This window comes from Aptenodytes patagonicus, chromosome 3 (assembly GCF_965638725.1).
Source record: "Aptenodytes patagonicus chromosome 3, bAptPat1.pri.cur, whole genome shotgun sequence".
Taxonomy (NCBI): domain Eukaryota; kingdom Metazoa; phylum Chordata; class Aves; order Sphenisciformes; family Spheniscidae; genus Aptenodytes; species Aptenodytes patagonicus.
The window spans coordinates 95,471,110-95,499,021 of NC_134951.1; the positions used below are offsets into that span (position 1 = coordinate 95,471,110).

At 54.2% G+C, this 27,912-nt stretch overlaps 2 protein-coding genes across 10 annotated transcripts in view; one reads left to right on the forward strand and one right to left on the reverse strand.

Annotated features, from left to right (window-relative positions):
• Nucleotides 1-16,546, forward strand: part of ABCC10 (ATP binding cassette subfamily C member 10) — a 23,771-nt gene extending 7,225 nt beyond the window's left edge. For 5 of the 7 annotated variants that reach the window (XM_076334312.1, XM_076334311.1, XM_076334313.1 and 2 more), the window contains exons 2-22: nt 209-405; nt 1,353-2,721; nt 3,992-4,219; nt 4,430-4,586; nt 5,293-5,432; nt 5,916-5,995; nt 6,144-6,315; nt 7,318-7,416; nt 7,650-7,839; nt 8,225-8,302; nt 8,698-8,889; nt 9,319-9,454; nt 9,857-10,052; nt 10,849-11,192; nt 11,357-11,526; nt 11,831-11,991; nt 12,414-12,667; nt 12,983-13,128; nt 13,609-13,706; nt 13,884-13,996; nt 16,050-16,546. In XM_076334312.1, coding sequence (XP_076190427.1) covers nt 245-405; nt 1,353-2,721; nt 3,992-4,219; nt 4,430-4,586; nt 5,293-5,432; nt 5,916-5,995; nt 6,144-6,315; nt 7,318-7,416; nt 7,650-7,839; nt 8,225-8,302; nt 8,698-8,889; nt 9,319-9,454; nt 9,857-10,052; nt 10,849-11,192; nt 11,357-11,526; nt 11,831-11,991; nt 12,414-12,667; nt 12,983-13,128; nt 13,609-13,706; nt 13,884-13,996; nt 16,050-16,185 — 4,620 coding nt within the window. In that variant the 5' untranslated portion in view covers nt 209-244 and the 3' untranslated portion in view covers nt 16,186-16,546. Of the gene's footprint in view, nt 1-208; nt 406-1,352; nt 2,722-3,991; nt 4,220-4,429; nt 4,587-5,292; nt 5,433-5,915; nt 5,996-6,143; nt 6,316-7,317; nt 7,417-7,649; nt 7,840-8,224; nt 8,303-8,697; nt 8,890-9,318; nt 9,455-9,856; nt 10,053-10,848; nt 11,193-11,356; nt 11,527-11,830; nt 11,992-12,413; nt 12,668-12,982; nt 13,129-13,608; nt 13,707-13,883; nt 13,997-16,049 lie in introns of those variants that run through there. The other 2 variants (XM_076334317.1, XM_076334316.1) reach the window with 2 other exon arrangements.
• A 705-nt stretch (nt 16,547-17,251) lies between these two features.
• On the reverse strand, nt 17,252-27,534 carry DLK2 (delta like non-canonical Notch ligand 2). Of its 3 annotated transcripts, none has more exons than XM_076334297.1 (6): nt 27,479-27,534; nt 25,176-25,277; nt 23,493-23,556; nt 20,901-21,031; nt 20,084-20,228; nt 17,252-19,541 (listed from the first exon to the last, which is right to left on the reverse strand). In XM_076334297.1, exons 2-6 carry the CDS (start codon nt 25,246-25,248, stop codon nt 18,764-18,766), a joined length of 1,191 nt encoding a protein of 396 aa, XP_076190412.1. In that variant the 5' UTR covers nt 25,249-25,277; nt 27,479-27,534; the 3' UTR covers nt 17,252-18,763. The 3 variants fall into 3 exon arrangements, with proteins under 3 accessions (XP_076190412.1, XP_076190413.1, XP_076190414.1); XM_076334298.1 differs by lacking the exon at nt 27,479-27,534 and adding an exon at nt 26,410-26,470; XM_076334299.1 differs by lacking the exons at nt 20,901-21,031; nt 23,493-23,556.
• Nucleotides 27,535-27,912: the final 378 nt, after the last annotated feature.

Here is a 27,912-nt window from a genome sequence, read left to right on the forward strand (position 1 = left end):
ACAAACAATGTAATTTATTTTAAGCTGGAGCTTGATCATTTTGTAAAGTAGATGATACGATAGCAAGTGTGCAATAGCAGGGCCTGGACTCTGTGACCCAGGAAGTTGCTTCTAGCCCTTATGTTCATTTCTTATCACAGTCTGCCTTGGACTGGGGCTGTACTTTTTTCAGTTCGTACCTCATGCTGTTTTTCCTTTTCTACCCTAGGAGCTCCTGTCTCTCACATTGTTTTCCCAGCAAAGGATGGAGAACATCCTGGCTGGTTTGTGTGGGACCAGCCCAGAAAATCCGCTCCCTGTGTGGGTTCATGGCAGTGTTGGCCACTGCTTTAATCAGCTGACATTAAATGTGATTCCTCATGTGATCCTTGCAGTGGTCAGTGCCTGCTTTCTTGGCACTCCAAGGTATGACAACTAACTTGTCTAGCTCTTGATTATTATGCAGGACTGGAGGTGGGGTGGAAAGGCTGGAAATTAGATCTCCCTATAATGTGCTGAATATGTAATTAGAGAAGGACACAATATTATAGTGCTATTATATTTGTCAGTATCCGCCCTAATTCAGAGCACTGTGTACAGCTCTGGTCCCTCCATTGCAGAAAAGAATCCAGAAGGAATAGAGACGGTAGTGAGCATAAAATCACAGAAAATAATTCAAAATAACTTCAGTGAATGGGGAGTGGGAAAACTGGAGAGAATATAAATCCAAGGTGGCATGGAAGATGTATATAAGGTAATAAGGGGTTCAGAGAAACTAAAAATTCTTTTTCTGTTTACCCTCTTCTGAAATTCGTAAACATAGCAACATTCACTGATATTGAAAGGCCACAAATGATAATGAATCAAGTTATAATGAAATATTTTGTTGGGCGATAGATTATGGACTTTACATACACAGCATCACTGAAACCAACAGCGATAAAAATAATGTTTCTAGAGAAAATATCACAAGGACAAGAGAAATCAAGGATCAGAGATGTGACGCAGAGAATTTGATCATCCAGAATTTGTGTTAAAGAGGTTAAATATACTTTTTTTTTTTAATCCTCAAGGATTGGAGTCTGATTTAACCACAAAATATCACAGTTTGCAAACAAATTTCTGTAGAGAAATGCTATTCTTTGGTAGCATCTGAATCACTGGTATTGATCAGATACTGAGCTATATTGACCTGATCTAGTTTAGCAATGCCTACAGTCTGAAAAAGTTACAAATCTAGGTAGGTGAATCTAGGAGGTTAAGTAAGAGTGAACAGATAGAGGGGGGAAGAGGGGAGGAAGAAAGGAGAGTAATGACTGAGAGGTGATGGAATTTCAACTGTAAATTTTTTTCTCTGCTCTTTCCTCCTCTAGATCTGGCTCCAGGGTGCCTTGCAAGCCAGGCTGGGGATGCAGAATCACTGCCTCCTTTGTACTTGCTGGCCTGTTCCTTGCTGATACCATCCCAGCCACCATTTCTCAGCAGGAGCTGGGCCCTGTGTACCTGGAAGTGCTGGCAAATGGCACTGCCGCCCTGACATGGCTCACGCACGGCCTCGCTCTTCTCATGCTCTTCAGGTCCATTCACGGCTCTACCAGGGGCCCTGCAGCCCTGGCTTTCCTTGCTCTCTTACCCCTACCTTCCTTCATCATCACGCTGGTGTGGTACTACCAAAGCGGGACAGCGTGGTCCCCTGCCCACCCTGCTGCCTCCTCCAGGTTCACCATTCTCTGTCTGCAGCTGGCCTCTCTGCTTGTGTATGTGATCGGCTACCTCTTACCCACCGCTGGCAGGCAAGACTTCCTCTCCATCAATCGATCCTGGCAACAAGACCAGCTCGTCTCAGAGCCAGGGATCTCGGTGCCTGATCAGCAGAGAGTGGCAGAAGATGGTGAGAGCTGGCTCTCGCGCTTCTTTTATGTTTGGATGAACCCTCTTATGAAACGTGGCTATCAGTGGAAGCTGAAACAGCCACAGGATGTCTATGTGCTTCCTCGACAGCTCCAGGCTGCCAGGGTCTGTGATCGCTTCTACTCTTGCTGGCAGAAGAAGACAGCTCTGCACCAAGTAGAGGAGGAAACAGTGTCTCTTACTAGCCCAATCATTGCTGGAGGTGATGGGAATAGCGATGCCCCGGACAGCTCGCACCATGCCCAGGAGGCCGTGCAACTCTTCTCAGTCCTTCATGCGGCCTTTGGGCTTCGTTTTTACTCCCTTGGACTTCTCAAGCTGGCTGGCAACCTGCTGGGTTTCTCGGGTCCTCTGCTTCTGAACCTGCTGGTGAACTTCATGGAGTCACGGCAGGAGCCCCTGAGCCATGGGGTGCTCTATGCCCTCGGGCTCTTTGCTGGCTCCTTCCTGGGCGCTCTCTTGCGGAACCAGTTCAGCTACGAGGTGAACAAGGTGACGCTGATGGTGCGGGCTGCCACCATCTCTGCCATCTATCGCAAGGCTCTGCGTGTCAGCAGCACCAGCCTTACCCGCTTCACCGTGGGGGAAATTGTCAACTTCATGAGCATGGACACCAGTAGGTTGGTCAACTTCTGCCTCAGCTTCCATGAGGTGTGGAGCCTGCCTTTCCAGTTTGCCATTACCCTCTACCTCCTCTACCAGCAAGTGGGGGTTGCTTTTCTGGGAGGCTTGGCCCTGGCACTGCTGCTTGTGCCCATCAACAAGGTCATAGCCAACCGCATCATGATGAACAACAAGGAGATGCTGAAACACAAGGACACACGGGTCAAGGTGAGGGGCAGCTGGTGGCATTCTGAGTTTGTTGCTATATTTTCTCCCTGTTTGTCCCTAGAATGTTGGCTTTTTGGCCACTTGCCACGATCCCAAGCAGATTAATTGAATCACAGCTGTTGGGAAAAATGCCAGAGGGGGCACACACACAACACACACACTTGGTTCAAAAGTGTTTCAGGGTGATGCAGTGTCGCCACCCACAAGATAATGAACCTCTAATGCTTGTCTTGCCCCCTGGGCTAATTCAGGTTCCCTTGCAGGTTTCTTTTCTGTGTGTAGTAGTTAAGGTAGGTCTCCTGATTGCTTCCTCTAGAGATGCTTCTACCCTATTAATTACTTCAGTAATGTTATCAATGGTGAGGTGGCTTGCAGTCTGGACAGAGGCAATGATTACAGACGTAGTGGTTTTATATCACTCCAGTGTGGCACCCTCAGTCATCTTTTCCACTGCTTTCTGCGTATTTGCAGTGCCATCTCTTTCCTTGCCACACATCAAACATTTGATTCCCACCTTTTAACCTTGTATCTCTAATATGAGGGGACAGCATTTTCACTCGCTATTTCCATCATGCTTTGGAAGCATGAAACATGAGTCAGCTCCATAGCAGACCTGTTGGGAGCTTTAAAAATATTTCTCTTAGTGACAGAAGGTGCATCTAGTTGTATGGGGTGTGCTGGACCTTCTCCAACTATTGCGAGACTGGTTTGCTGAGTGAACTCTCACTTTTTAGTTTTCTTTAATGTCAGGCACAGACACATCTTGGCTTGCTTTGCACATGCTGACCTGAGAGCAGGAATGAGAGGGCAGCATGCTTCAGGGACACCTGAGCTGCTGGATGTGAGACAGCCAGGCTCTGGATACAGACTAGCTGTGTCATGGCAGCACCAGGCCTGAGAGTCAGGTGGTATTATCTCAAGGCGCTGTCAGGCCAACGTAGGTAAATGGCATCCAGGCTGGAGCTAGTAATTCCACACGTCCCTTCACCTGTGTTGCACATCCTTCAGTTGGGAAGTAGTGTAATGTTTTGCCATTTCCCGAGCTGCAGACAGCACAAATGGCTGAGGAACTTGGTGGAATAAGTGAGAGCAAAGTTCCCGATAGCTGCCACTTGAGTTTATGTCTTTGTTAGCAATAAATGGTTCCTTCTCTAGCCTGGCCCTTAGCAGGAGGCAACTGCAAACCTGGCCCGAGCCCCAGTGCCTAGCTGGCATTTGGTGTGTTAGGCAGGTACCGGTTGCTCTATGTGCTTTTCCTCTTTGCCTGCAGCTAATGACGGAGTTCCTATGTGGCATTCGTGTGATCAAGTTTTATGCCTGGGAGAAGCACTTCAGCAGCAGGATAAATGCCTGCCGGGCTAAAGAGCTGCAGAAGTTACGAGCCATCAAGTACTTGGATGCTGTGTGCGTGTATCTGTGGGCAGCACTGCCTGTTGTTGTCTCCATTGCCATCTTCATCACCTATGTCCTGTTGGGTCACCAGCTCACTGCCACAAAGGTGAGTAGGTAGTAGGGAGAGCTCCAGCCTTGTCTCGTGCAGAGGACAATCTACAGTGGGACTGAAGTCCTGAGGCATCTTCTTTGGGAAATGAACCCAGCCTGTGTCTCCCCACAGCTCTTCAGGCTCTCACTGGTGAAGCTGTTTGGAGGATACAAGATGCAAGGGAGGTACTGCCTCCAACTCATGGCTGTTTCCTTACCCATGCAGGTGTTCACAGCATTGGCCCTTGTCGGGATGCTCATTCTCCCCCTCAACAGCTTCCCATGGGTGTTGAATGGGACCTTGGAAGCCAAAGTTTCCCTGGATCGAATCCAGCGTTTCCTTGAACTCATGGACCAGGACCTGGAAGCTTATTATGCCCTAGGTAATGGCGAAGGATGCTGCTGGGCTTGGGACCCTGGGCAGGGGACATTCGGAGCAGAGAGCTGAGGTGTGAGGCCCAGGGGAAGTACTGGAGGGCAGCTGGCTGTCACCCCATGATTCAGGATGTTCAGTTGTCAGAGGCAGAGTGAAGGCACTTCATTCCTGTGGAAAACAGGAGACAAAGCTATAACATTCCTCTTTACCAACTCTAGGCCATTGCTTGCCCCCATGGAGCCCTGCCATTAGTATCCCTTTAGAAGAAGCTGCTCCCTCCTCTATCCAAAGCTCCTCTGACACTGAAGCCATCAACAACCTTGGCTTTGCCTGGCAGAAAGGCTTGAGTGGGTACCCCTCCCCTGAGCCATCTCAGCTCCCTTTCTCTCATTCCTTGCCTTTTGCCAGCTCCCTGACATTCTTTTACCTTCAACAGTAATAAAACCAGGTTATCCTTACAGTGTCTCCCTGACAGTCAGCAGGTCACCACGTGTGTCTGGTGGGAGCTGGAGGAGGGAGGTGGAGGTATAAGTTTAAGGGCAAGTCAGTAGGCAAGCGTCTTATTCCATGGTTGGGTCAAGGGCATCACGGCGGTGCCCTGTCTGTGGTCTCATCCATTTGGGAACAAAGCTGATAGTATTTGTGATGCCAGGTGCCTTTCATTTTCTGGCCTTCTCATAGTATTGCAATGCTGTGCTGCTTTTCTCTTGCAGATAGCCCTTCAGATACTGCTACTGCCGTGGAGATGCGATGTGCAGCCTTCTCATGGGTGCCAGTTGAGGAGGAAAGCACCAGGCAGCCCTTATCCACAGGCACGCTGCAACTGCACATTGAGAACCTGTCAGTGAGAAAGGTGAGCAAGGATGCAGGTGGTAACAGAGAAGAATGGCACTAGAGAAGCCAAATAATGGAGCAGGGGTGGCATGTGTTTATGTTTTCCTGGTCTTACAAGCTCTGCATCAAAATCTTCTCTTGGTCAAGAGGCACAGGGCACATATTGCATCTCTCAGAGCTGAAGGGTGCTGGAGGAGATCCAGGCATGGCTTACAGACAAGAGATGAACCAGCTCCCTCTGCTTTCCACCACTGCTGCAGGAGAGGACTGGGCAGGGAACACAGCTCGGCCCCAGAGTTAACACTCCCTGCAGACTTGTGTCCTGCCATATCAGGAGTCTGGTTTACCCAACAACTGTACCCAGCTCTGCTGCTGAATCTGTGAGATAGTCCTAGTTTAAGACAGCAGTCAGCTTTCTTACAGGCTACGTGTGGCTCAAGAAATCTGGACAAGCCACCCAGTATTAGCGCATCAGGTTGCTCCTTTTCATTTCCCTTTGCAGGGGATGCTCCTGGGGGTTGTTGGGAAGGTCGGCTCTGGCAAAAGCTCTCTGCTTGCAGCCATCACTGGAGAGCTCATTAAGTAAGTAGCCTAAAGGCTCCTTTCTGCCTGGTTCCTCCATGCCATGGCAGGCAGGGACTATCCAGTGCTATCCCTATTTGTAGGCCATTTTGATCTGCCAGCAGTTCTCCTTTGTTGCCCTTTCCACCCACTTCTGGTGTGCTTGCAGGCAAGGTGGACGAGTGTATGTTTGTGACCTGGAGCAAGGATTTGGTCTGGCCACACAGGAGCCTTGGATACAGTTTACCACTGTCCGTCAGAACATTCTTTTTGGGCGGGAATATGATGCCAGGTTGTACGAGGAGGTGGTGGAGGCCTGTGCCCTCTCCGAGGACCTGAATGTGAGTGCCTAAACTGTAAACCTGCCTGGGCCTTCTTGGCCAGCTTTTGCATCCAGCCTGAGCCTCACTGGGAGCAGTTCTCATTCTTTCTGGATATAGACTGCTTTTCCAATGTCCCAATCACACAGCGTTACTCTTATTACCAATCCCAGACCATACCTGGCCCCACAGTTCTTTAAGGTGTGAAGTCACTCTGGTAGCGCTTTGGATGGTTTCTTCTGCTGCTGAGCCAAAAGCTCTTGATCCTGGGGAAAGGACATGTTCTTGCAGAGCTGATGACTGCCAGATTTTTCAGGCAGAACCTATCAGCAGCTGATGCTTTTTTTGGACCAGAAGGAACTTCCCTGGGATCTGGAAGGGCTGAGGCTGTGGTCCTACTGTCAGTAATACACATATTCTAGGCTTGAGACTTATGGCTATATTAGCCAGTAAACCTGGCTGTTACACATGGTAGGAAGCTAGCCTTCTCCTCCCAGTTTATAACCTGATGCCTGATTTTCTGAAGTGCCTAGCACTAGGAGCTCCTGTTTGCTTTGGCAGGAGCTATGAATACTCTGTAAAGGCAAGATACTTATTTGAGAAGTAGTAGACTATGCCTATGCTACCAAATCAAGAGGAAACTGTTTCCAGCTACTGAAACTGCAGGTTTTACTGCTAAACTGTTTGGATGGGCCCTAGCATGATTTTGGTACGGGCACAGCTCTTGCTCTCCCAGAAAATTTCCAGGCACAATTTCAGAGTTATCTCAGACCAGAAGTTGCTCTCAATGGGTAGTTTAGATGTGGCCACCCTGTTCTGGAGTGTAAGAGAATTTAGTTGCATAAATGCCAAGCTTGCCAGTTGTCTGCAGAACCAGTGTATAGACTGTTGCATTGTTTAATTTTTGGTAAGGTGTCACCCTAAGGAATTACTGCCAGAGGCAGGAGAGGGACCCCAATGTTCTTGTTTTGGGTCCCCAGTAGTTTCCTGTCCTTTCTAAATGGATTTTCTTGAATGTTTCAGATTTTACCAGCAGGTGACCAGACAGAGGTGGGCGAAAATGGTGTGACACTCAGTGGGGGACAGAAGGCTCGAATAGCCCTTGCCAGAGCCGTTTACCAGGTAAACAGCGAAGCAGTCATGCTATGGCAGATTGTGCCCAGTGCCAAGTCAAATGTAAAGAAGCTGGCAGCACCCAGCTGTACGATGTGCTCTGGCAGCATGTCTTAAACCGCATCGTGCTGGCCTAAAGGTGCTGGCGGTGTGCCACACAGAGGCACTTGCACTTTTCTCTACAGCACTGCCTGCTCCGGCAGGGCCAGCAGCTGTATCCTTGTCTTTTGTCTCGCTCTCAGGAGAAAGAGCTTTACCTTCTTGATGATCCCCTGGCTGCTGTTGATGCAGACGTAGCCAACCATCTTATGCGGAAGTGCATTCTTGGAGTTCTCAAACGCAAGACCAGGATCCTTTGCACCCACAGGACAGAGTTTTTGGAGAAGGCCGATGCCTTGTTGTTGATAGACAATGGCAGGATAGTTAAAACAGGTACACTGGCTGTCTTCTCAGGCATTCGTTTGTGCCTGTGTGCCAGTCTTGGAATGGTTTGAACAAAGGCAGACATAAGGGAGTAGGATTAACTAGTGGGGAACCCAACGATAAAGAGCTTGAGGACACTGCATGTGGGTAAAGATGGGGTGGAAGGGAATGTGCAGATGCACAGATAAAACAGGACAGCCCTAGAGGTGGGGAGCTGATAAGGCAGAAGGCCATAGCAGGTTGTATGGAGCAGGGCCTTCAAGGATGCAGGTGCTGTGAGAGAAGATAGGGAATGTTATGAGAAAACAAAACTGGGCCATTTCATAGCAAGAGGCAGTGAGTAGCTGGCATCTGTTCCTCACAGGCTCTGAAGCTTTTGCATGTCTCTTCACAGGCACACCAGCTGATATCCTGCCGCTCGTGGAAGCCTTCCCCAAGTTCAAGGATATAGACAAGACGCAGAAGGATAAAGGTCTATACCTGGCGAGCTTGAGGGTGGCTGGGTCAGCACAGCTCAGCTGAGCACCCAGACAGAACCTGTACCTGATGGCTGCTGGCCTTAGAGCAGAGCTCCCACCACCTTGCTCTGCTGTGGCAGTGCTGATCTGTGGGTAGTGTGTGCCATAGAGGGAGAGGAGGCCCACATATAGTTGGGTATTGGTCTAGAGCAGTATTTGAATCTGTTGTTCCACTTGTGGTCCAGCTTTGGATGAAGGTCTGCCAGGATTGGTGCACCTGTCTTGAAAGGAGAGAGAGGAGTGAAGAAAAGTCTCCTTCATAGCCTAGACTTGCTCTGTTCACAGCAAGGAGCAGCTGCAGGAGGAGCTTACGTTGCACTGACCTTTGCTTTTGCCTCCATTCCCACAGCCCCTGATGAACAGGGCCAAGAAGAGGCTGTAGAGACAGAGGCAGAAGAATCAACCCAAAACAATCATCTCATCTACAAGGAGGAAGAGAAGAAAGAAGGGGCAGTGGCTTTTCAGGTGTACAAGGCATATTGGCTGGCAGTGGGCAGTTGCTTGGCATTATCCATCCTCTTCTCGCTGCTCCTGATGCAAGGTGAGGCAGTGGCCAAGCAGCACATCTCTCTTTAGACATTCCTCTTCTCGTTCCCTGGTTGTGTGGAGTCCAGGGAAGAAAACAGGCCAGGGGGTTAATCACTCTCCCTGCAGCAGGAAGAGCCCTTTTCTCTTCCCCAAACTGAAGTAGCACAGTTGGGAGGGGGCACATGTGGGAACAGGATCTGTTATCTCACTGCTGCAATTGCATGTCTACTCCTCTAGCAGTGCCCTGTCGCTGCTGCAGCTCAACACTGTTCCCTTGCTCCTGCTCTACTACTAACAGTGGAGAATGAAGGCAGGGGAAGGCTAGACTGGGCAGTGAGACAATAACAAAAGTTGTCCAGCAGCTTCCCCTCCAGCTTTTCTGCTTCATATTTGCTGATTCAAAGGTTGAATCCCTCTTTATGCAGTCTGTCTTTCTCTGTAGCATCCAGAAATATCTCAGATTGGTGGCTGTCACACTGGATCTCCAGCATATCCCAGACAGCAAATACCTCTGTGATGGTCTGCTCAGCTTCCCCGCCTTCCCCAGAGCTGCTTCTCTTCTCCGTTGTCGGGCTTGTGTAAGTGAATGCTGGTCAGGAGGTGCCAAAGGAAGCTGGAAACACACTCCCATTTTGCCCTTAAGTGCATTTCCTGTGAAGATCCTTGTTGAGAGCAGGGATAAACTGTCGACCCCACTGCAGGGGATCTGTGTGGCTGCTTCGACAAAGAAAGAGAATCGAAATCTCTGACCTGATGAGGTGCCCAAAGGGCTTCTGCCTGGGGCTGATGGAAGACTCCTAGCTGCATAGTAATCAGAGTGTTTGTCCCAGCATGCCAAAGGGGTAGTCTCTCACAGGAGTATCAGGTTGACGTATCCTGGTTTCCCCTTGAGTATGCTCCTGGGTTCTCATGCGCTGTCTGTGAGTTTACTGTTACGGGGACCTTGGCAGATTCATAATCTTCCTCCTTCTGTGTTTCAGCTCCCCCATTCAAGCTCTGGACACCACCCCAGTCCCTTCCAATGGTTCACTGGATGTGAATTTCTACCTGATAGTTTATGGAAGCATTGCAGGGGCCAACTCCCTCTTCACCATTCTTCGGGCCTTCCTCTTTGCTTATGGCACTATCCGTGCTGCCACTGTCATTCACAACCGACTGCTCCAGAGGGCTCTAAAGGTAATGGTCAGAAAGTCCAGGGCAGACTGGGGCTCCTGCAAGTCACTCTGCCCTGACATTCTTCTCATAGTTGGGAGTAAGGTTTTGGGAGGTGTTTCTGCTGGTATTAGCTGATGAGCTCCCCTTAGGACTATATCCAAAAAAAGCTGCACCACAGCCAGCACAAGGGCCCAATGAGCTAGGATTCAAAATGTGTCCTGTAAGGCTTGTTCCATTCCATGGAGAAGTGTTTTATGGCTGGCACCTGCATCTGTTCACTCATTAGGCTTAGATATGTAGCCAAAGTGAGGACCAATTGAATCATAGTAGCTTTTGCAGAATCATGAGCTCAGATTCAGATGAGATTGGAAGGAGTCATTAAGCAAGATTTAGGGCTGGTGCTGTTATGTACCAATTAACTTTCTTCAGGGTTTGGGCTTCCTTGGGTTCTCAGGCTAGAGTTAGGATTAGAGCATTAGAAGATAGGATTAGAGGCTAGGATTAGAGGATTGTCTCACTGGCTACTGGTGGGCTAGTATGGGATCTGAGTGACTGCTATCTTGGTAGCTGTCTGCCATTTGCCACAGAAAGGTCTCCTTCATTTTGCCATGCGAACAGCATGAGTTATTTGGCTGCGAGTGGATGCTGGCTTTGGGGTCTGAGATTTCTCCTCCAGCTGAGGAAAGAAAGGGTGCTGTGGTGGCCACCCCTTTGTGGCCTTATCTGCTCCCCTGGGTGCTGCTCTCCTGGGCACTGTTCTGTGGCTGGATCTCACTGCAGCTGATCAAGTCTTACTTTCTGGTTTCCTTGTTGCCAGGCCACAGTCACCTTCTTTGACACCACACCAACAGGCCGGATCCTGAACCGCTTCTCCTCAGACCTGTACTGCGTGGATGACAGCCTGCCATTTATCCTCAACATCTTCCTGGCCAACATGTACGGGCTCTTGGGCATGCTGGTGATAATCACCTATGGCCTCCCTTGGATTGGTCTGGTCTTACTCCCTCTGGCTGCTCTCTACTTCTCCATCCAGCGCTATTACCGGTGCACATCCCGGGAGCTCAAGCGCCTTTACAGTGTCACCCTGTCTCCCATTTACACTCACTTCTCAGAGACCCTCTCGGGACTGAGCAGCATCAGAGCCATGCGGGCAACACAGAGGTGAGTGGAAAGAAAGAGAGCCAGAGCTTTGGCTTTATAGACCAGGGCTGTCCTGACGTAGGGCTGGTTGGAATGGGTGGCAGGAATGTCCCTGGTCTGGGGCAGCAGAAATGGAGGTTGAGTGGTGCGCAGCCTGGTGTGAACCTCTGTTGTGCGCCTGCCAGGTTTGAGTTGGAGAATCAGCTGCGCCTGGAGCAGAACCAGCGCTGCCTTTTTGCCAGCAACACAGCGATGCAGTGGCTGGACATCCGCCTGCAGATGATTGGGGTCGCTGTGGTTACCGCTATTGCAGGAATTGCCATCATCCAGCACCAGAAGCAACTGGGAAATCCAGGTAGGCTGCCAGCGATTGTTCTATGCCCATTCCTAGGCTGTGGCCCAGGGGTTCCTCCTCTCCTAGTCCAGAGCTGCACATGTCCCTACACCAGGGTAGGATCCAGAGCTCCTGCTCCCTGTCGCTCTGCAAGTCACCCACAGTGTAGTGCTTCAGCTCCTGTCACTCCTCCTGTGTGTCCCCATCCTAGAGTGGGATCCCAGACTCCAGAGTGCTGACTTCTCCCTTGTTTCTCTGTCCTACCACCAAGATCCCAGTTCCTTCCCTGCCAGTAACATCCTTCCTTATGCTTTTGTCCTCACAGGACTTGTGGGCCTTGCGCTCTCATATGCCCTGTCTGTCACAAACCTGCTCTCAGGCCTCATTTCCAGCTTCACTCTGACAGAGACCACGATGGTGAGTGTGGAGCGGACAGAGGAGTACACCACAGACATCCCCGTGGAGTCCCAGGGTAAACTGGTCCAGGTAAAAGCTCAAATATGTTCTCAGGGACTGGCCCATCTTCTGGCTCTGTGCCCTGCTCTTGCCTCCTGGGGAGGTCACAGGATTCCAGTGAATGGGTGGAGAAAGAAACCGCCTTGATCACTCATCCTTTACCAGTACATCTCCTGGAGGGGATGAATCTCTGGCAGGAGTTGGTGAAGGCTGGAATGACAGGAAGCAGTAGGAGAGCAGAACTCACTCTGCTCCTGTCTGATCCTATCCAAGCTGTGAGAGAAAAACAAGCCTAGGAGTGGGCTGGAGATGGAGCTGGGCTGTGCATTGGGTCTGCTCAGAAGCCAAGCAACCATCCAAAGGGATGGATGGGGCTTGGCCTGTGGGGAGGTGAGGCTGAAGATGACAGTGGGTCACGGTCATACCCTGTCTCACCCTGGTATCCTTCTTAGGTTGCTGCTGACTGGCCAAGCCAGGGGCTTGTGGAGTTCCAGCAGGTAGTCCTGGCCTACCGAGCAGGCCTGCCCAATGCACTCGATGGCGTGAACTTCACTGTTTACCCTGGAGAGAAGGTGGGGATTGTGGGTCGCACAGGATCTGGAAAATCCACCCTTTTCTTGGCCCTCTTCCGCATGCTGGAGCTGAAATCAGGCCGGATTCTCCTGGATGGTGTTGACAGCCAGCTGGTGGGCTTGGAGGAGCTGAGGTATGGAGGGCTGAGCAGAGTGGAGGGCAGCCAGGGGGGCCTGGAGGCTGAGAGCTGTCAGTGGTTGGATGCCAAAGGGAAGAGTGAGGAGCAAAGGACTTCCCATTGTGGCATCCTCTTGTCTGATTGTGGCAGCTTCTTACGAGTTGCTCTGTTGTTTCTGAACAGCTGTGCTAAGGAAACCAGGCTGAATATGTGACCCATGTCTCTCTGCCTCTAAGCAAGCCAAGACACCCCACCCCAGGAAAAAAAAAAAAGGCCTTTGCGTTTCTGCAGCACCCACCCCATGAGCCCTCAGCTCTTGTTTGCTTGCAGATCTAGGCTGGCCATCATCCCCCAGGATCCATTTTTGTTCAGTGGCTCAATCCGAGAGAACCTGGACCCCCAGGGAAAACGGACAGATGCTGAGCTCCATGAGGTGCTAGAGCAGTGCCACCTGCGGGATGCCGTTACTCAGATGGGTGAGTCTGAACCCAGCGACAAGCTGGTGAGCGCTGGTACTGGGAGAGGGGAGAAGGCCTCAGCTCAGTCAGGGAGCTGAGGAAAGGGAGCCAGGTGAATGCAGTAGGGAATTGGTTAGGTGAGGCCACACTAGGACCAGGGTGGGAACAGGTCAGTGGAACCCTGGTGGCATTCCCTGAGATTTAGGGCCATGAGACTGACAGGTCTCCCACCATTGGGTGGTGGGATCTTGCTGGTGAGACCAGGCCCCAGTGGATGTTAGAGCAGAGTCAGAGAGAAGCCAGCCTCTATTTCTAGGGAAGCGTGGCATCTCTGTGCCAGTCATTGCTTGCGTCCTAGTGTAAATGCTCTGGTTCCCAAGGCCTGGGCCTGAGCAGGACTGGGATTTTGAGTGCTACTGGGAAAACCCCAAACTGGGGGAGCCGTTTGGGGCCCTGTGCAGAGCCTGGTGGGGTGACTGCTGAGCTTAACCCCTGCAGGTGGATTGGACAGCGAGCTGGGAGAGAGGGGAAAGAGTCTGTCTGTGGGACAGAGGCAGCTGGTGTGTCTGGCAAGAGCCCTCCTGACGCAGGCCAAGGTGAGTGCCCCGCCTCCATCGGAGCAAGGGGGAGGGTGAACGCTGACGGTTGTGCTCCAGAGTTGGGGTGTCGTGGGAACAGACAACCTGTGTTAACCTTCTCAGGCTGTACCTGGGCAGGGATTGGGGTCTCCCCTGTGGTGCTTGGGAGCTCCCTTCACTCTCTGCCCCTGGCAGGTGCTGTGCATTGATGAGGCCACAGCCAGCGTGGATCAGAAGACAGACCAGCTGCTGCAGCAGACCATTCGCCAGCGCTTTGCTGACAAAACCGTTTTGACGATTGCTCACAGGTACAGAGGAAGCAGCACTCTGTGCCTAAATTCATCCTACCACTCACAGGGAGTGGTGGCTGCACCTGCCATGCCTGGGCCTTGAGCTGAGCAGGGAGGTCTCCATGATGAGGCTTTTCAAGTGCAAAAGGCTGGACCTTGCCTGTTTGCCTTTTCTGCTTTATTAGCCCCTGGGTGCTGGAACAACTGGATGTGAAAACGTTGTACCCGGAAATTGGGGGACAGCAAAGGGCAAAAAAACGCATCATAAGGCAGATGGCTCTTCCTGGGCACTGCCTACTGGGATCAGGGGAGTGAATCGGACCTGTGGTTCTGCCAAATTAGGGAAAGGAGCAATGGAGAACTATCCTACAGAAAGGAGCAGCATGGAGACCTGGGAGAAGCAGGTGTCTGTGGCTCAGTAGAGGGCACTGCAGGACAGCCGGTGGCGAAGGGCTGCAGCCAGCTCCTGGCCAGGGGAGGCAGAACGCTGGGTAGTTCTGTTTTCTAAAATCGTGAGTTTTGGTCCCAGCCTGCACCTGATGCCAGCAAGCTAGACACTGCCCAGGCAGGACAGGGCAGCAGTGCTTGCCCCACAGCTGAGAGATTTAATGTAGGAGTAGAACAGTAGATGGTTACAGGCGGAGGGAGGAGGGCAAAACGTTAATACTGTGGATACTGAGAAGGGACGGGTTAGCATTAGGCAGTGCTCCCACTCTTGCCAAGTGGAGGAGAATTTGGAGGAGGGTTATGCAGTTGTATGGAGGGTGTTTTCAAAGCACAAAGGTTACCACAAAAATAAAAATCAAATGAGCAGGTGGCAGGGGCTGGTGTCCTGCTGCACAGAAGTGGGAGTGATGGTTGACAGGCAGGGTGGGCTGGGCCTGGCAAGTGAATCCAGTGGGTCTTGTTAAATACATCAGATAGGAGTGAGGCAGGAGGGGTGTGAAGGGAATGTGGTTCCTACACTAGGGATATTATGCATAAATGGAGTAGAAAGGTAAGAGCACCGTGGGCTGAGGTGTGTGTTTGGGTTGGGTGGGGGGAGGCCGCCTCTGATGGAGGAGTAATTAGAGAAGAGAACCAGCAGAGGAAGGAGTGGCAGAAGGCAAGGCAGCAAGACTGGGTTGAAGATGGCCCCAGCCCCTCTTCCACTGGGATGAAGGGAGATGGGGGAGAGCAGTAAGGAAGGAGAGGTGGTGATGGGGTTGTTTTGTACTCATGGTTCTTCCATGCCATGCAGCTTCAGGTGAACCATTAATGGGATGGGTGAAATCTAGGATGGGAAGTGACTCGGTACTTGTCTCTTGTCCCTCCAGGTCACTTCCAGTGCTGCAGCCTGGAACTCTTTTGGGGATGAATGTGTAACCAGTCCTGAACTCCATAATGCTTCTTACCTGCTCAAATCCTGTGCAGTGTCTTCCCTGTGACTTGCAGCTTTGTAGGGCTGTAGTTTCGCACTGAACAGTGCACGACTGTGCAAAGGCATTCCTGCTGCCCTGTCTTCCCTCCCCAGGGCCAGAGCTTGCTGCCCTGCTAGCAGTCTGGGCAGAACTGGGTGCATACATGTACTGTGGGTGCTGTGGTTGGCAGTCTGGCAACTACAAATCCACTGGTGGTGGCAGCGTAAGCAAAGATGCCAGACTGCTGGGGAATGGCAGCTGATGCACAAGTCCATTTCTGCTGCCCTCAGGAGGTGGCAGGTGAGGAAATGTAGGGGCAAAGAGAAGCAACTCAATAACTCTCCTGTGGGAATGGAGACATCTTGTGTAACCCCAGAATCAGGCATGCCCTGAGCTCTCCCTCCACAGAGCTTCCCTCTGTGCTCCTGGTGCCCTGCCATGCCCAGCAACTGGAAGGCATCGCTGTGCTCTCCTAAGAGGTGGTGCATTTCAGTACTGTGCAGAGGCTCTCTGGGGAGCTGGACTGCAGCGTGCCCCTGAGTGCACAGGGAGATGCTCCACAGATCCTGATGTTGGGCATGTCTTGGGCCACCCCTTGACAGCAGGGGAAGCAGTATCCAGGGTTTCTCCTCAGATCGACCAACGTGTGTCCTGGTGTTTGCTGTCCACAGGCTGAACACCATCTTGGACTCAGACCGTGTGCTGGTGATGCAAGCTGGGAGAGTGGCAGAGCTGGATTCACCCACCCACCTAAGCCAGAAAGATGGCTCCTTGTTCCAGCGCCTCCTGCACAGCAGGCAGCAGTGACCTCCCTCCTGGGCTGAACCCAGGCAGCTCTCCTGGCTCTGTGCCTGGCTTTCCTCTTGCCTCAGCCACTAGCCCTGTCCCTGCAGGGCCAGGAGCTGCTGAGGTGAGGGAAGGGGTTTTCCTGCCTGCAGACAGCAATTGTGTGTCCTTGGGGACGGGAGCATGGCACTGCAGCCTTTCCTTTAGTAGGGAAGATGGGACCTGGTGTTTAGGGCCATGCAAGCCTGGCTGGTGGGATACTGATCCCCTCCAAGGCTCCCCTTTGAGATTACAGAGGGATTTTCTGCTCACTGAAGAATCAGTGACTCTAGTCTGAGACTTAGTCTCACATGTGCAATTTAAAATAAAGTGGAAACACATCCTTGTGAAGCTCCGTTATTCAGGTCCCTGTCCCCTTTTCCCCCCAGACACAGACTTCCTTGTGAGATAACAGGAGTGGTGCCCTCTCTGCACAAAGACAACCCTACCTGCTCCCTACTACTTTCAGAGGGCACTGACCTCTCCAAGCCCAGAAGGTTGCACCCAGGGACCTTGCTGCTCTTCCTCCAGTTTACAGTGGAGAAGGCCTTCCCCTGAAGGGACAGAATGGGATTACATTAAAGGCCTCTAAGGCTAGTTTGTTTCAAGACCACTTTTCCAAGGGAAACTCCCTATCCCTCCTGCCCTGCTCCCAGCTGTGCAAACCCACAGCTGCTTTCAGTTTCAGTATCAGATTACTCTTCTCGTCGGCCCTCTTGGACTCAGTCTTGGGTTTTCCCCTTCTCCCCAACACTCTAAGGCAACGCCTAGCAGGTACACACCTTTGCTACGCTGTCCTGAGGCAGGTCCCGTTCTTTCCCCTGAAGCTGCAGGAGCCATCTCCACCCCTGCAGCCAGAGCATGGGGCAGCACAACTCCTGTGCCACAATCTGGGTTTGCGTTCTTGAGGGAAGTGATGGACATACTCGTGCAGAACAAGTAGCTGAGCAACCTGATCTAATTGGATCTGCTGAGAGCAGGAGATTGGTGTCCAGAGATCCGTTGCAACCTAAATTATTTTATGATTCTCTGATAACACTCTTTCTGGGCTTGTATTTGTTTTATTTGATAAAGGTACATCATCCATCCACATATTAAAAAAATAATCTTTCTGATGAAGCCCCAGTCCCCTCTCCCAGGTCTCCCTCCTGGCTGAGTGCTCACTCCTCTGCTGTCTTCACACCATCCTGAACCCAGCTCTGCAACCGTACAGGCCAGTGGTAGGGTTTGGGTTGTGGGGTTTTTTTTTTACCCCACTGCTTAGGCCTCCGTGCTCGTGAGGAGGCACAGAAAACCCTGGCCCTGACAGAGAGATGCTGATTGCTGCACAGCAGACCAGCACAGGCAGGAGCAGACCTAGTACAAAGGCTAAGTGACCTGGCCATTTACTGTCTCTTAGCCGTGCTTTAGCAATGGTGGAGAAGGCAGTATCGTATCTGATTCCTATGGTCATCCCAGGCTCGGTAGCCTGTCCTCACATGCACTGTGGGGAGCTTAGCCTTTGTTGTATCAAGAAACGCTACAATGGCTGATTTGAGGTTAGTGCCAGCTGCCTGCCTCAGAGTGACTGGGAGAGGAAAGGAGAATCTGGATCTTGCATTGCTCCTGAACCAGCCACAGCACATCTCCAGCCTTGTCTATCTCCAGTTTCACCTGCGAGGGCATATGAGGAGGACCAGCTCAGGCCCAGATGACCCCAGAGGGAAGCAGGCCATGCTCCTCCTTGTCAGCAAATGGTGAGGCAGAAGTGCGTGTTGGAGAGGGGAAGGAGCTTGGTCGTTTGTGGCCAGACCAGAAAGGACGGCTTGGTAAGTGGGGGGAGAAGACCCCTGGATCACCAGGAGGAAAGTACAGAACGTGTTTGTAACCCCAAGTCTGACAGCAAGAGGAGGGGGCATCACCCAGGGCAGAAGAAGGGCACGAGGAGACCCTAAATGATCTCCAGAGTCTCTTTGAACTGGCTCACAGAACCACAAGGCCAGAGAGCAAGGGTGTTTGCTCGCTCCCTATGGCATCTGAAACGACAGCCTCCAGAAACAACTGGGAGCCACCCCATCCAGTCCTGGGGCAGGGAGGCCCGTGCAGCCACGACCGTCCTGAAGGCCCCAGAAGAAACATCCCAACACCAGCGGAAATGAGGACAAAGGCCCTTCCAGTAGTCACAGAGAGGAGTTAACAAAGGGCCTGGCAGAATTTGGGCTTGCAAGAAGGCCATGCCCTCCTCAGAACTACCCGTCCTGTTTCTGAGAGCTCACATCAGATGATACCGGCACTGCATGGCTTGGGCTGCTGCAAGCAGCAGGTTGCCGCTCCCCTGCAGGGCTGGCCCAACATAGCCCTGCTTTCAGATGCCCGTGGGTGCCAGCTGCGCCAGAGACAGCTCAGACCCAGGCGGGGCCATCACACCAATGCTTGACGCCCAGGGGTTTCGTTGATGCATTTGCTGCCCTGGGAGCCCTTCCCTGCTACCCGGCTTGTGCCAGCGTGGCTCCCCACGGTGCAGTTCGAGGGGTTTGCCAGCACGACGACCTGCCAGGGCCCGGCTCAGAGTCCTCGCAGCTCACAGCTCTGTCGTCTTCCTGGGCTCGATCAGGATGGTGTTGAGCATGCCCACCTGACACTCCTGGTCTTGGAGCTTCCTTGCAGCCTGAGAAGGGCTTTGGCACCAGTTCAATCTCTGACGGCCCCTCTGCCAGTTCCTCAGCATTAGCAGGATGGTGATGAGGACCAACACCGCCGTCAGCACCCCAAACACCAGCACTGTCACCAGCTGGGCTTCGCTCAGCCCCGAGTCCCTTTGGGTCACCACCTCCTTCACAGAGATTTTCAACAACCCTCCCCCCGGCTCTTTCTCGCTGTGGTTGGCCATGCGCCGCCCTGTGACCACGGTCCTGACAGGCTCTGGCTGCGTCACCCCTGGCATCTCGCTGGTGGTGCTTTTCATGCCCCCACCGTTCTCATGGTTTGCAGGGTGGTAGGGTGGAGCCCAGGTGGGCTCAGGGATGGAGATCTCGCAGGTTTTGCCAGTGAAACGGTCAGGACACAAGCAGTCATAGTCATTGATACGGTCGTAGCACTTTGCCCCGTTTTTGCATGGCTGGCTGGCGCAGTCGTTGATGTTGATGGTGCAGAAACGCCCTTCGAAGCCCACCTGGCACTGGCAGGAGAAGCGGTTGATCCCATCGTGGCAGGTGGCACCGTTGGCACAGGGACGCATCAGGCAGTCATCCACGTCGTTCTCACAGAGAGCCCCCACGAAGCCAGCAAGGCACCGGCAGGTAAAGTTGCTGGCAAAGCCATTTTCGTCTTGACACTGGCCCCCATTCTTGCACGGAGACCTGCATGGAGAGAGCAAGGACGGGTCATGGCCCTGGAGGGCAAGCAGCTTCCCCCGCCCCAGGGAGGTAAACACACACAGCTGCTCGCTTGGCCAGTGGGTCCGGCACCGGCTCTCTCCATGGAGGCAGCTATCTCAAGGAGAAGACCGGGCAGGAGTTTCTGCCTCCCCGAGTGAGAGGCTGTGGGACCTCATCAAAGGCTGTGGCTGTGCACAGGCCCACCACCCACCAGGGAGGGTCTTCAGCCAAATGATCTGAAGAGGAAGCGTCCGCTCCTGATGCTCCCCAAAGGCATGATGGGTGTCAGCTCATCACACCTACAGCAGCAAGAGATGGGAATCTGTTCAGATCACAACAAAGGCCTTGCCCTGGTGGGACCGTGCGGTGCACACAGGTAAACCAAAGCCAAAGATGGTTTTGGCTTAACTACATTAGTGCATGGAAATCCACAGATAACGAGCCAAGCTGGGCCACTGCTTGGCAGTGCGTGGCCTGAAGTTAATGCTGTCTGTAATCTCACTGCCCTCGCTGCCATGTCTCACCCTGCCTTCTCACATGGCCCTGTCTTCATCTCACAGTCCTTCCCGTGGAAGCCTTCTGGACACAGGCAGGAATATTCCCCGTCTCGATCATAGATGCACTGAGCCCCGTTCTGGCATGGGGACTGGTGTTTGCAGATGTGTATGTCTGAGGGGAAAGAAAAAGGTGGGAATTAGTGAGAAAAGAGGGGTGATGTGGCCAATTCAGTTCGAACACAGCCCGTCAAACCCAGTGGGGATGGAGAAATGGCAGGAGGCTTCCTCCTCCCCTCCAACAGGCACTTGCAGCAATAGAAGTGCAGTGCCTACGTGGTGCCTCCCAGCTACAGTCTGCAAAATGCACAGGCTTAGGGGTGCAGAGAGCAAATCATCCTACAAATCTGCATGATATGAAGATGCTGTGCATGCCATCTGGCTGGCCAGTGCAGACCCTGTGGCACAGAGAAGCCTCTGAGGCCGGAGGAGGGGAGTCCACCAGCCACCTGCTGAAGGCAGGAAGCCCTGGGGGAAGCAGGAGGTGCTGCCTGGAGGCCAGCCGCAGCGTGGGAAAAGCAATTAGTTCATCTGCTCCATTTCCCAAGGCTGGCTGGTGTCGTGGCAGCTCTTGCCATGCAGCCAGGGAGCAAGTGCCAGCAGCCTGACCTCTTCTGCAGGAAGGGGATGGTCCCTGCTGTGGCAGCCAGGCAACATCCCATCTCCCGGGCAGCCCAAGCGGCATCACCCAGGTGGCTTCTGGCTATGCTGGCTCACCCGTCCATGCAGGGTGTGCTGGGCTTCTGCCCTCAGCGCTGGAGGCTGGGATGTCCAGCCCGTGACTCACCTTTGTCACAGAACTTGCCGGCCCAGCCGGTGTGACAGATGCACTGCCAAGGCTGGTGGCACGTCCCATGGAGACACCCCGGCATACGCACGCACTCCTCGCAGTACTCGCCCTCCCAGCCTGGATCGCACCTGTAGAAGGACAGGGCATGGCAGCATGATAAAACCCAAGCAGGGGCTGCGGAAAAGCTATCTGCTTATTGTGCAGGGTTCCCGCAGATACGGTGGTGCTGGGAAACCCTCCCAAAGCCCCCCATGAACCTGCTGCCTCCCTCCTCCAGAGGAGGTCAGTACTGGCATCTCGTCTTTCCAAGGAAGCAAGTGGACAGAGCGGGAGCAGACTCACCCTCTGCAGACAGGGAGGGTGAGGGGGCAGAAACACAGCTCAGCAGCTTTGCTTTTAGTACCCATGTCCCACTGCTCTCCTCCAGCCAGCTGCTCTGTATACACCACTGCATTAGCTCAGCAATTCCTGCACCTCCCTCATCACGCAGCCAGTCTGACAGGCAGAGAAAAGCCCCATCCCTAACCCTGAACTCCCTGAGGGAAAGGGACAAGAGGCCCCTGAGGCCCATGTGTTTCATTGTGCCCCTTTGCATTATAATGTGTGTCATTTTTCGTCTGAAGTGCACCGTAATCCAGTTGCAAAACCTTGCTTGCCATGGCTGGCGTATGGAATAGACTTACCAGCCAGCTCACAAGGGCAGTATGATAGGAAAACCCACAGCACACAACGAGCCTTCTGGCCCCAGAAGAGCAGGGCAGTGGCAATGGCTAACTAAAGCCAAGCTGCGTTGCTCCAGTGGCTTCCCTCAGACCTGCCAGCTCCAAGGGGGAAAGCAAGTGATACAAGATGAGAGCTGAGTGGAGGTGGCACCAGCCACAACAAAAGCTATTCTCAAAACAGCATGAAATTAAACCTAACAAAAACAACACGGTCTCTAGAGTAAGCAAGGGGGTTCATTTTCATGGCTGGGGCTCATTTCAGCACGATGTGTGGTGACTGCAGCTTTGCCAGGCTGGTCCAAGGCTGCACTTTCACACCTGGACTGGCTATTGTCACTGCAGGTTGTTCCAAAGAGATGAGGAAAATGGTTAAAAAAATAAATATGTATGTTAATTAGAGGCTTTTTGACAGGAATGGAGGCGATACCACGTGCCTGATAGATTCTGGGGAAATGCATTTATACCTGGACAGCCATGAGCTTACAGAGGGCTGTGGGCACCCCTACCACCCAGTACCTGCAGGTAGCAGGTACCATCAACTCTTCCCCTTCTCTAAAAGGCAGATGGCCAACCTAAAGATTGCCAGGGAGGGGGCCAGGTAAGCGGCCAAGTCTCCCTGAGTTTCGGGTGATTTCAATGGGGTACTGCCAAGCTGCTGAAGGGTTCAGCAAATGCTTTGGAGGCCTGAAATCTGGAGCAGCAACTCATATGTGCCTCCACTGGAAAGACCTGCAGCTGGGCCACCCGCCACATGGAAAAGTACGGCGTCTCTGGCCGCGGCTTTGCAGCACCGAGCTCCCCCAACCAGCCACAGCCGCTGAAAGGGCTCAGGGAAGAGTGAGCTCTTTGCACCTGCAACTGGGGGCCCAGCAAAACCAGAGCTGGATGCTCCCTGACGCAGCAGTCAGTGCGGTTATGGTCACTGCCAGACCACATCTGCTCCATTAGGCGAGAACAAGTGGCCCAGGCATGGTGTGACACTGGGGGCTGTGCTGGGAAAGGGGACTGAGCATGCCCCAGTGAGAAGAACGGGGTGGTGGTGGGCAGTCTGTTCCCTTGCAACACAGGTGTCCGGGCCAGCCTGAAGCAGCCTGCTCCTCCCAGGGCTGCCCTGCAGGACGGGGGCTCCAGGTGGCCCTACAGTGGGATGAGAGGCAGTGTCTGGGGCCGTGGCAGCCCAGGGCAGCCACGTGGTTGCTTCCCAGGCTGAAGTGCAGGGTCAGGCTCTGAGCTTTGCCCCTGCAGGATCTGGGCACCAGCTGGAGCTGGGATGCCAGGGATCATGCATGCACTTCTGCTGTGGTAGCCCCCAGCTTGCTGGCGAGCCCTTTATGAAAACACCCAGAGATCCCCACCACAGCCCAGGAGGGGACCTCTGATGCCCTCAGACATTTATGTGCACACCAGCAGCTCTTCTCTTCCACGTCCCCAGGGAGAGCATCCCCATCTCAACCAGTGAGGAGGCCAAGCAAGCTGGCCAACCCCCAAGCCTGCCCTGCTGCCCTGCTGACTTTCCCCATCTGAGCCTCAAGGCTGCCTTCCATCACCCAGGCATGGCCGGGCTGTCCTAAGCTCCCGTCTAGACAAAAAGGGCTCAGCAGAATGACATTGGTCAGTGTGTGGTGGGGGGGACCCTGGAAGCACTAGAGCTGGAGGGGACCAGCAAGAGGTTGAGGGATCAAAATCTCCCCCTCCAGAGGGTGTCAGGTAAAAAGAGAGCAGAGTCGTCGATTCCAGGTGTGGGTGAGTGGGAGAGGAGGCGCTTCATCTCGGGGCAGGGGTGCAGGCACTGGGGACACAGCATCAAGGGAGGGAGAGCAGTTACAGTCAGGGGCAGCAGGAGCGGAGAGCCAAGGACAAGCCGTACCTGCACTTCCCATCCTGGTCACAGCAGCCGTGGGCGAGATTACAGCGCTCGCTGCAGTCATCACCTACAAGGCAGGAGATGGGTGGAGTTGGGTTAAGCAGAGACCATAGATGACTCCAGATCTGCCCATGGCCCTGCTGGCTCACAGCTTCTTTTTTCCTTCCTAAGTGCTCAGTTTTCCCTTCCCCAGAACTGTAAGGTGGGGGACCTTCCTTTCAATGGCTGGATGCCACATGAGAGATGAGGATTTCGCAGTCACCCAAGCAGCAATAACACTGCCTTTATTGAGAAATGGGACCCTGCTTCAAAACTACCTGGTCTCTGATCATCTTCCCCATCCTCTCTCTGCTGCCTCCCTTAGACTTCGACCCCTTCTGGGCAAGAGCTGGGGTTGCCTGTGCATTAAGGCAACCTGTGTAATAGGGCCTGACCCACCTGGGACCTTGGTCCCAAGCAAGTATGGTGGGAAAGCTCAGGGCCAGGTACTGCGAGGGGCACAAAGGGACCAAGGATGGAAATGGAAAGAATGGCTCCTCTTTATCTCCCAGGATGTCCCCATCCCCAGGGACAGCTATCGGCACAGGGCGGTCTGGTCGGGGCTTCTGCCCTCCACCAGGACCCAGCTGCCAGCACTCCCCCTCCGGCATGGGGAGGCAGGACTGGGCATCGCATGGGGCCAGGTATCCAGTTCTGTTTATTTATTTAAAGGCCACAGAAACTGTAACTGAGCCATGGCCTCACCGTGCTACTTCTCATCCTCTGCTCAGTGCTGGCCTGCTTTCTCCAGCCAGGTGTCCCCTTTCATCTCCACCTTGCCCTCTCCCCCATCACTTGCTTGCATCTTAGCTCCATGGGGAGCTGGCTCACTCCGGCTCCATGGGCAGTAGAGCTACAGCAAATGTCAAGAGGCAGGGGGTTTCTCCAGGAGCCCAGCATGATCCCAGGCCAGGCCCAGGAGATGAATGCCCTTACCTGGCTGAGCCCCTCCATCCCAGACCGGGGCAGATTAAAGCCCCCATGCCAAGAGGCGCACTCAGGCTTTCCCCAAGCCACATGATGTGCTGCCTAGGAAGCGAGCAGGGGGAGAAATCCCCCGTGCATGCATTTTTGCTGCAGTGAGGCAGGCAGCAGGTCCCACTGCTCAGGATAAAAGCCTCCAAAACAAGCCACCATGGAGCTGGAGCAGCATCCTGGGACTGCTCAGCCCAAGCCTGGGTATTGTTGCCTTTCCTATTTGTAACCATCTCTCCTGGCAGATGGCTTTGGGAATTCATCGCTTATCCAGAGTCGGGGGAGAGCAAACTAATCTTTGGGAAGGGATTGTGTCTCATGGGATCCAGGATTAGCCATTCAGTTTTGGGATCTTCTTTCCCCCTCACCGTGCCTCTCCAAACAGGCTCATCGGTTCAGCGACCCATTCACCCTAACTGTGAGAGACAGAGCAGCGGGACCTCTCACTGCCAGTCTGCTCACACATCACCGCCCCCATGGGCACCAGAGCAGGGGTCTCTGTGGTTGCCACCAGTCGCCCCGCAGGTGCCGGATGACTGAGCAGCATTTTCTGGTCTTCCAGGTCAGGCCAGCTCTGTTTTGGATGGAGAACTGAGGAGACTTCAGCAATGCCAAGGACAGGTTTGGAAAGATGGATGTAAGAGAGAAGGACCCATGTCTACAGAGACTTACCTTGGGCAAGCTGGTGATGGGCCAAGAGGATCCAAACCAAGGACATGAGCTGGAGACAGAAGCTCCTGAGCATGGTCAGCGTGGCCCCACCGAGATGAACACCTACAGAGAGAAAAAGAGTAAGCTCAGAAAAATCCCCTGGCTGACACTGCAGCTTCACTTCACGCATCCCTTCCTCTCTGCTACCTGGGAGTTTTGAGTTGAAACATCCAGTTTTGTACGGACTTGTCACTGCACTCCTCTCTGTCTTTCCAGACTCCTTCCTCTAAGGCAACGTTGGAGCACTAAGAATCAAAAAGCCTTTTAACATGCCTGTATGGGAGAACTGAGTGCACACACTCAGGCTCAGGCTGTTAGACCTCATCTTGGAGCACCTGCCCCTGCTAGCTGCTGTCAAGAGAGCAGAAGCCTCCGGAAACACCAGTCCGGTTGTGGGGACCTTCATCTTCCCTCCCTAGGTCTGGGGGGCTTCAGCCCTGTGCTAAGCAAGGTCCCTGCAGTGCACGTTCAAATGAATAGATGGGCTGAGCCTTTTTACAGCGCCCAGGCTGCTTTTCAAGCCCTTCAGGAGGGCACAGAGTCAAGTAGATCTAGCAGACGAGCAGGCGGTAAACGACAGCCCTATTTCGTTTTCCAAGCAAGGGAGTGAAGCGATAGGCACTAGACCCAGGCTGCAGCCCCAGGTAGGAAAGGCAAACATGCACCTCTGGCTAGGTGCGGTCCTTTTCCTCGGCTGTCCTGCAGAGAGCCCCGTCAGCCCAGGGTTCCTGCACCCATCTATTTTCCGACTGCCTCCTGCCCTCTTGAAGTAACATTAAATACTTTCCAAAAATGCTTCATTCCCTCCCAGCCTCCTGGGGTTGTTAAGGGCAGGAAATTCGAGGGTGATATCATAAATATATTACTATAATGAGATGGGAGGGGTTAAACAGTTCTGCTAGAAGAGTGGTGGAGGTGTGGAGCAGATTCCATCCAGCTGCATGGGTATGATGGACAGGGGCCATTCCACTTTCAGCTGGACTCTAGCTCGGGAAGTTTGTGTTGGGTCAAGAGTTGCATGAAAGGCTTCTCAGATGGGGGGAGAAGTCCTCCCCTCACACATACACGTACACATGCATTGCAGGAAGATGTGTTGGGGTCCCTGCTAAGGGCTTCACCTGCCTGGACCAGACAAAATAGCCCACAAAAAGCAATGATGTTGCTCAAAGCATCTCTCCAGCAAACAAACCATCACCTGCAAAGGATGCAGCATTTTCAGAGGGGCTACAGGATGTTCCTGTCACTGCTCCAGCCAAATCACAGCATGGACTGACTGCTGCATCCTCCCTCCCCATGGTCCCCTTGTCACCATGCTCGCAGGACCCTCCTTCGCCTCCTGCCCCAAAACGCTGGGACGCTGGGCAGTGGCAAACAGCTGCTGCATTTCAGGGGAGGGTGAAGCAATTCCTATGAAACTTACAAAATAATTTAGGGCTGAACAGTTGGTGTCCTGTTCCTTCAGGGCTGCGAGGAGCTCAATTGCCGACCACATGTCATTGCAAAGGTCGTTTCCCCCACAGCTCCCCACAGCCTCCTCACTCAAGGCGCAGCCTCTCAGACCTCCTGACATAGCCGCCCCACGGGTGCTGCTCCCAGCACCCACCCAGGGGGCACCCTGAACCCCAGCAAGGCGCTGGGGGCATCCTGGGGGGCAGCCAGTGCCCGAGGGAGCTGTGAGCAGCACCCGGGCAGGCCTGGCTTTGGGTCACAGGGACATGGGGGAGGGAGCTCCTTCCATCCCACTCCTCCGCTACGGCCTGGCTGGGTTGGGGGCTACCCGCTCCCCAGGGGCTGCGGGCTATTAGGGATGCCCCCGGGAGCTATTAACCTGCCCCTCGGGGGTATTAGGGACCTTCGTACGGTTGGGGGCTACCAGGGACAACCCCAGGAGGGGGGCTATCAGGCATCGCCCCCTGGATTGGGGGTATCAGGGACCCCTCCGGGCTGGGGGTCCGGGGGCAGGGGTGGGAACCCAGAGGATGCCGCGCCGCTGCGGCTCGCCCGTCCTGCCCCCCCCCCCCCCCCCCCCCCCCCGTTGCTTTGGGACCACCCCAAGCCCCCAGTGCCCCCCAGAGGGGCACGGCCACGGGGGTGCCCGCCTTCCCCCCACCCCCCCGGCCGGCCGGAGGGGACGCTCCGCGGAGCCCCGCACCGCGCCGGCCCCGCCGGTCCCCCTGCGGCCGGGGCGGCGGCGGTGGGGGGGGGCGAGGGGGGCTGCCGGTCCCCGCCGCGCGCTGCCCCCCGTCCCCCGCCCCCCTGCTCACCTCGGCGACGCGGCGGGTCGTGGGGCTATCGCGGGGCGCGGCGGCGGGGGGCGGCCATGCCCGGCGCGGCGCGGCGGCGGCGGGGCTGGGGAGGCGCGGGGCTGCGGAGGGAGCTGCCGCCGCGTGTGCCGCGCCGCTCCGCCCGCCGCCGCCGCCGCCGCCGTGCAGCCCCGGCCGCCTGCCAGCGGCTGCGTGTGCCTGCACATCCCCGCTCCCTCCCCGGGACATCCCGCCTCCCGCCGCCCCAAACCGCAGGCAGCCCCCGGCCCGGCCCGCCCTTCCCGCTCACCCCTGCCCTGCTCCCGCCGCCGGGGGAGGGGGGGAGCCCGCACCGCCCCGCCCCGGGGGGGCTTGCGTCTGCGAGGGGTCACCGGTCCCGTACCCCAGGACCGGCCCGCAGAGGATGGAGGGGTGCCCCGGCCTGGGGGGTGCCC

Coding starts and splice junctions, on each gene's coding strand:
- DLK2 (XM_076334297.1), bottom strand. CDS start 25,248: ATGCTCAGGAGCTTCTGTCTCCAGCTCATGTCCTTGGTTTGGATCCTC. Junction 23,557..25,175: donor CCATCACCAGCTTGCCCAAG/GTAAGTCTCTGT, acceptor CCTGCCTTGTAG/GTGATGACTGCAGCGAGCGC. Junction 19,542..20,083: donor GGGCCATGTGAGAAGGCAGG/GTGAGACATGGC, acceptor CTCTCCATGCAG/GTCTCCGTGCAAGAATGGGG.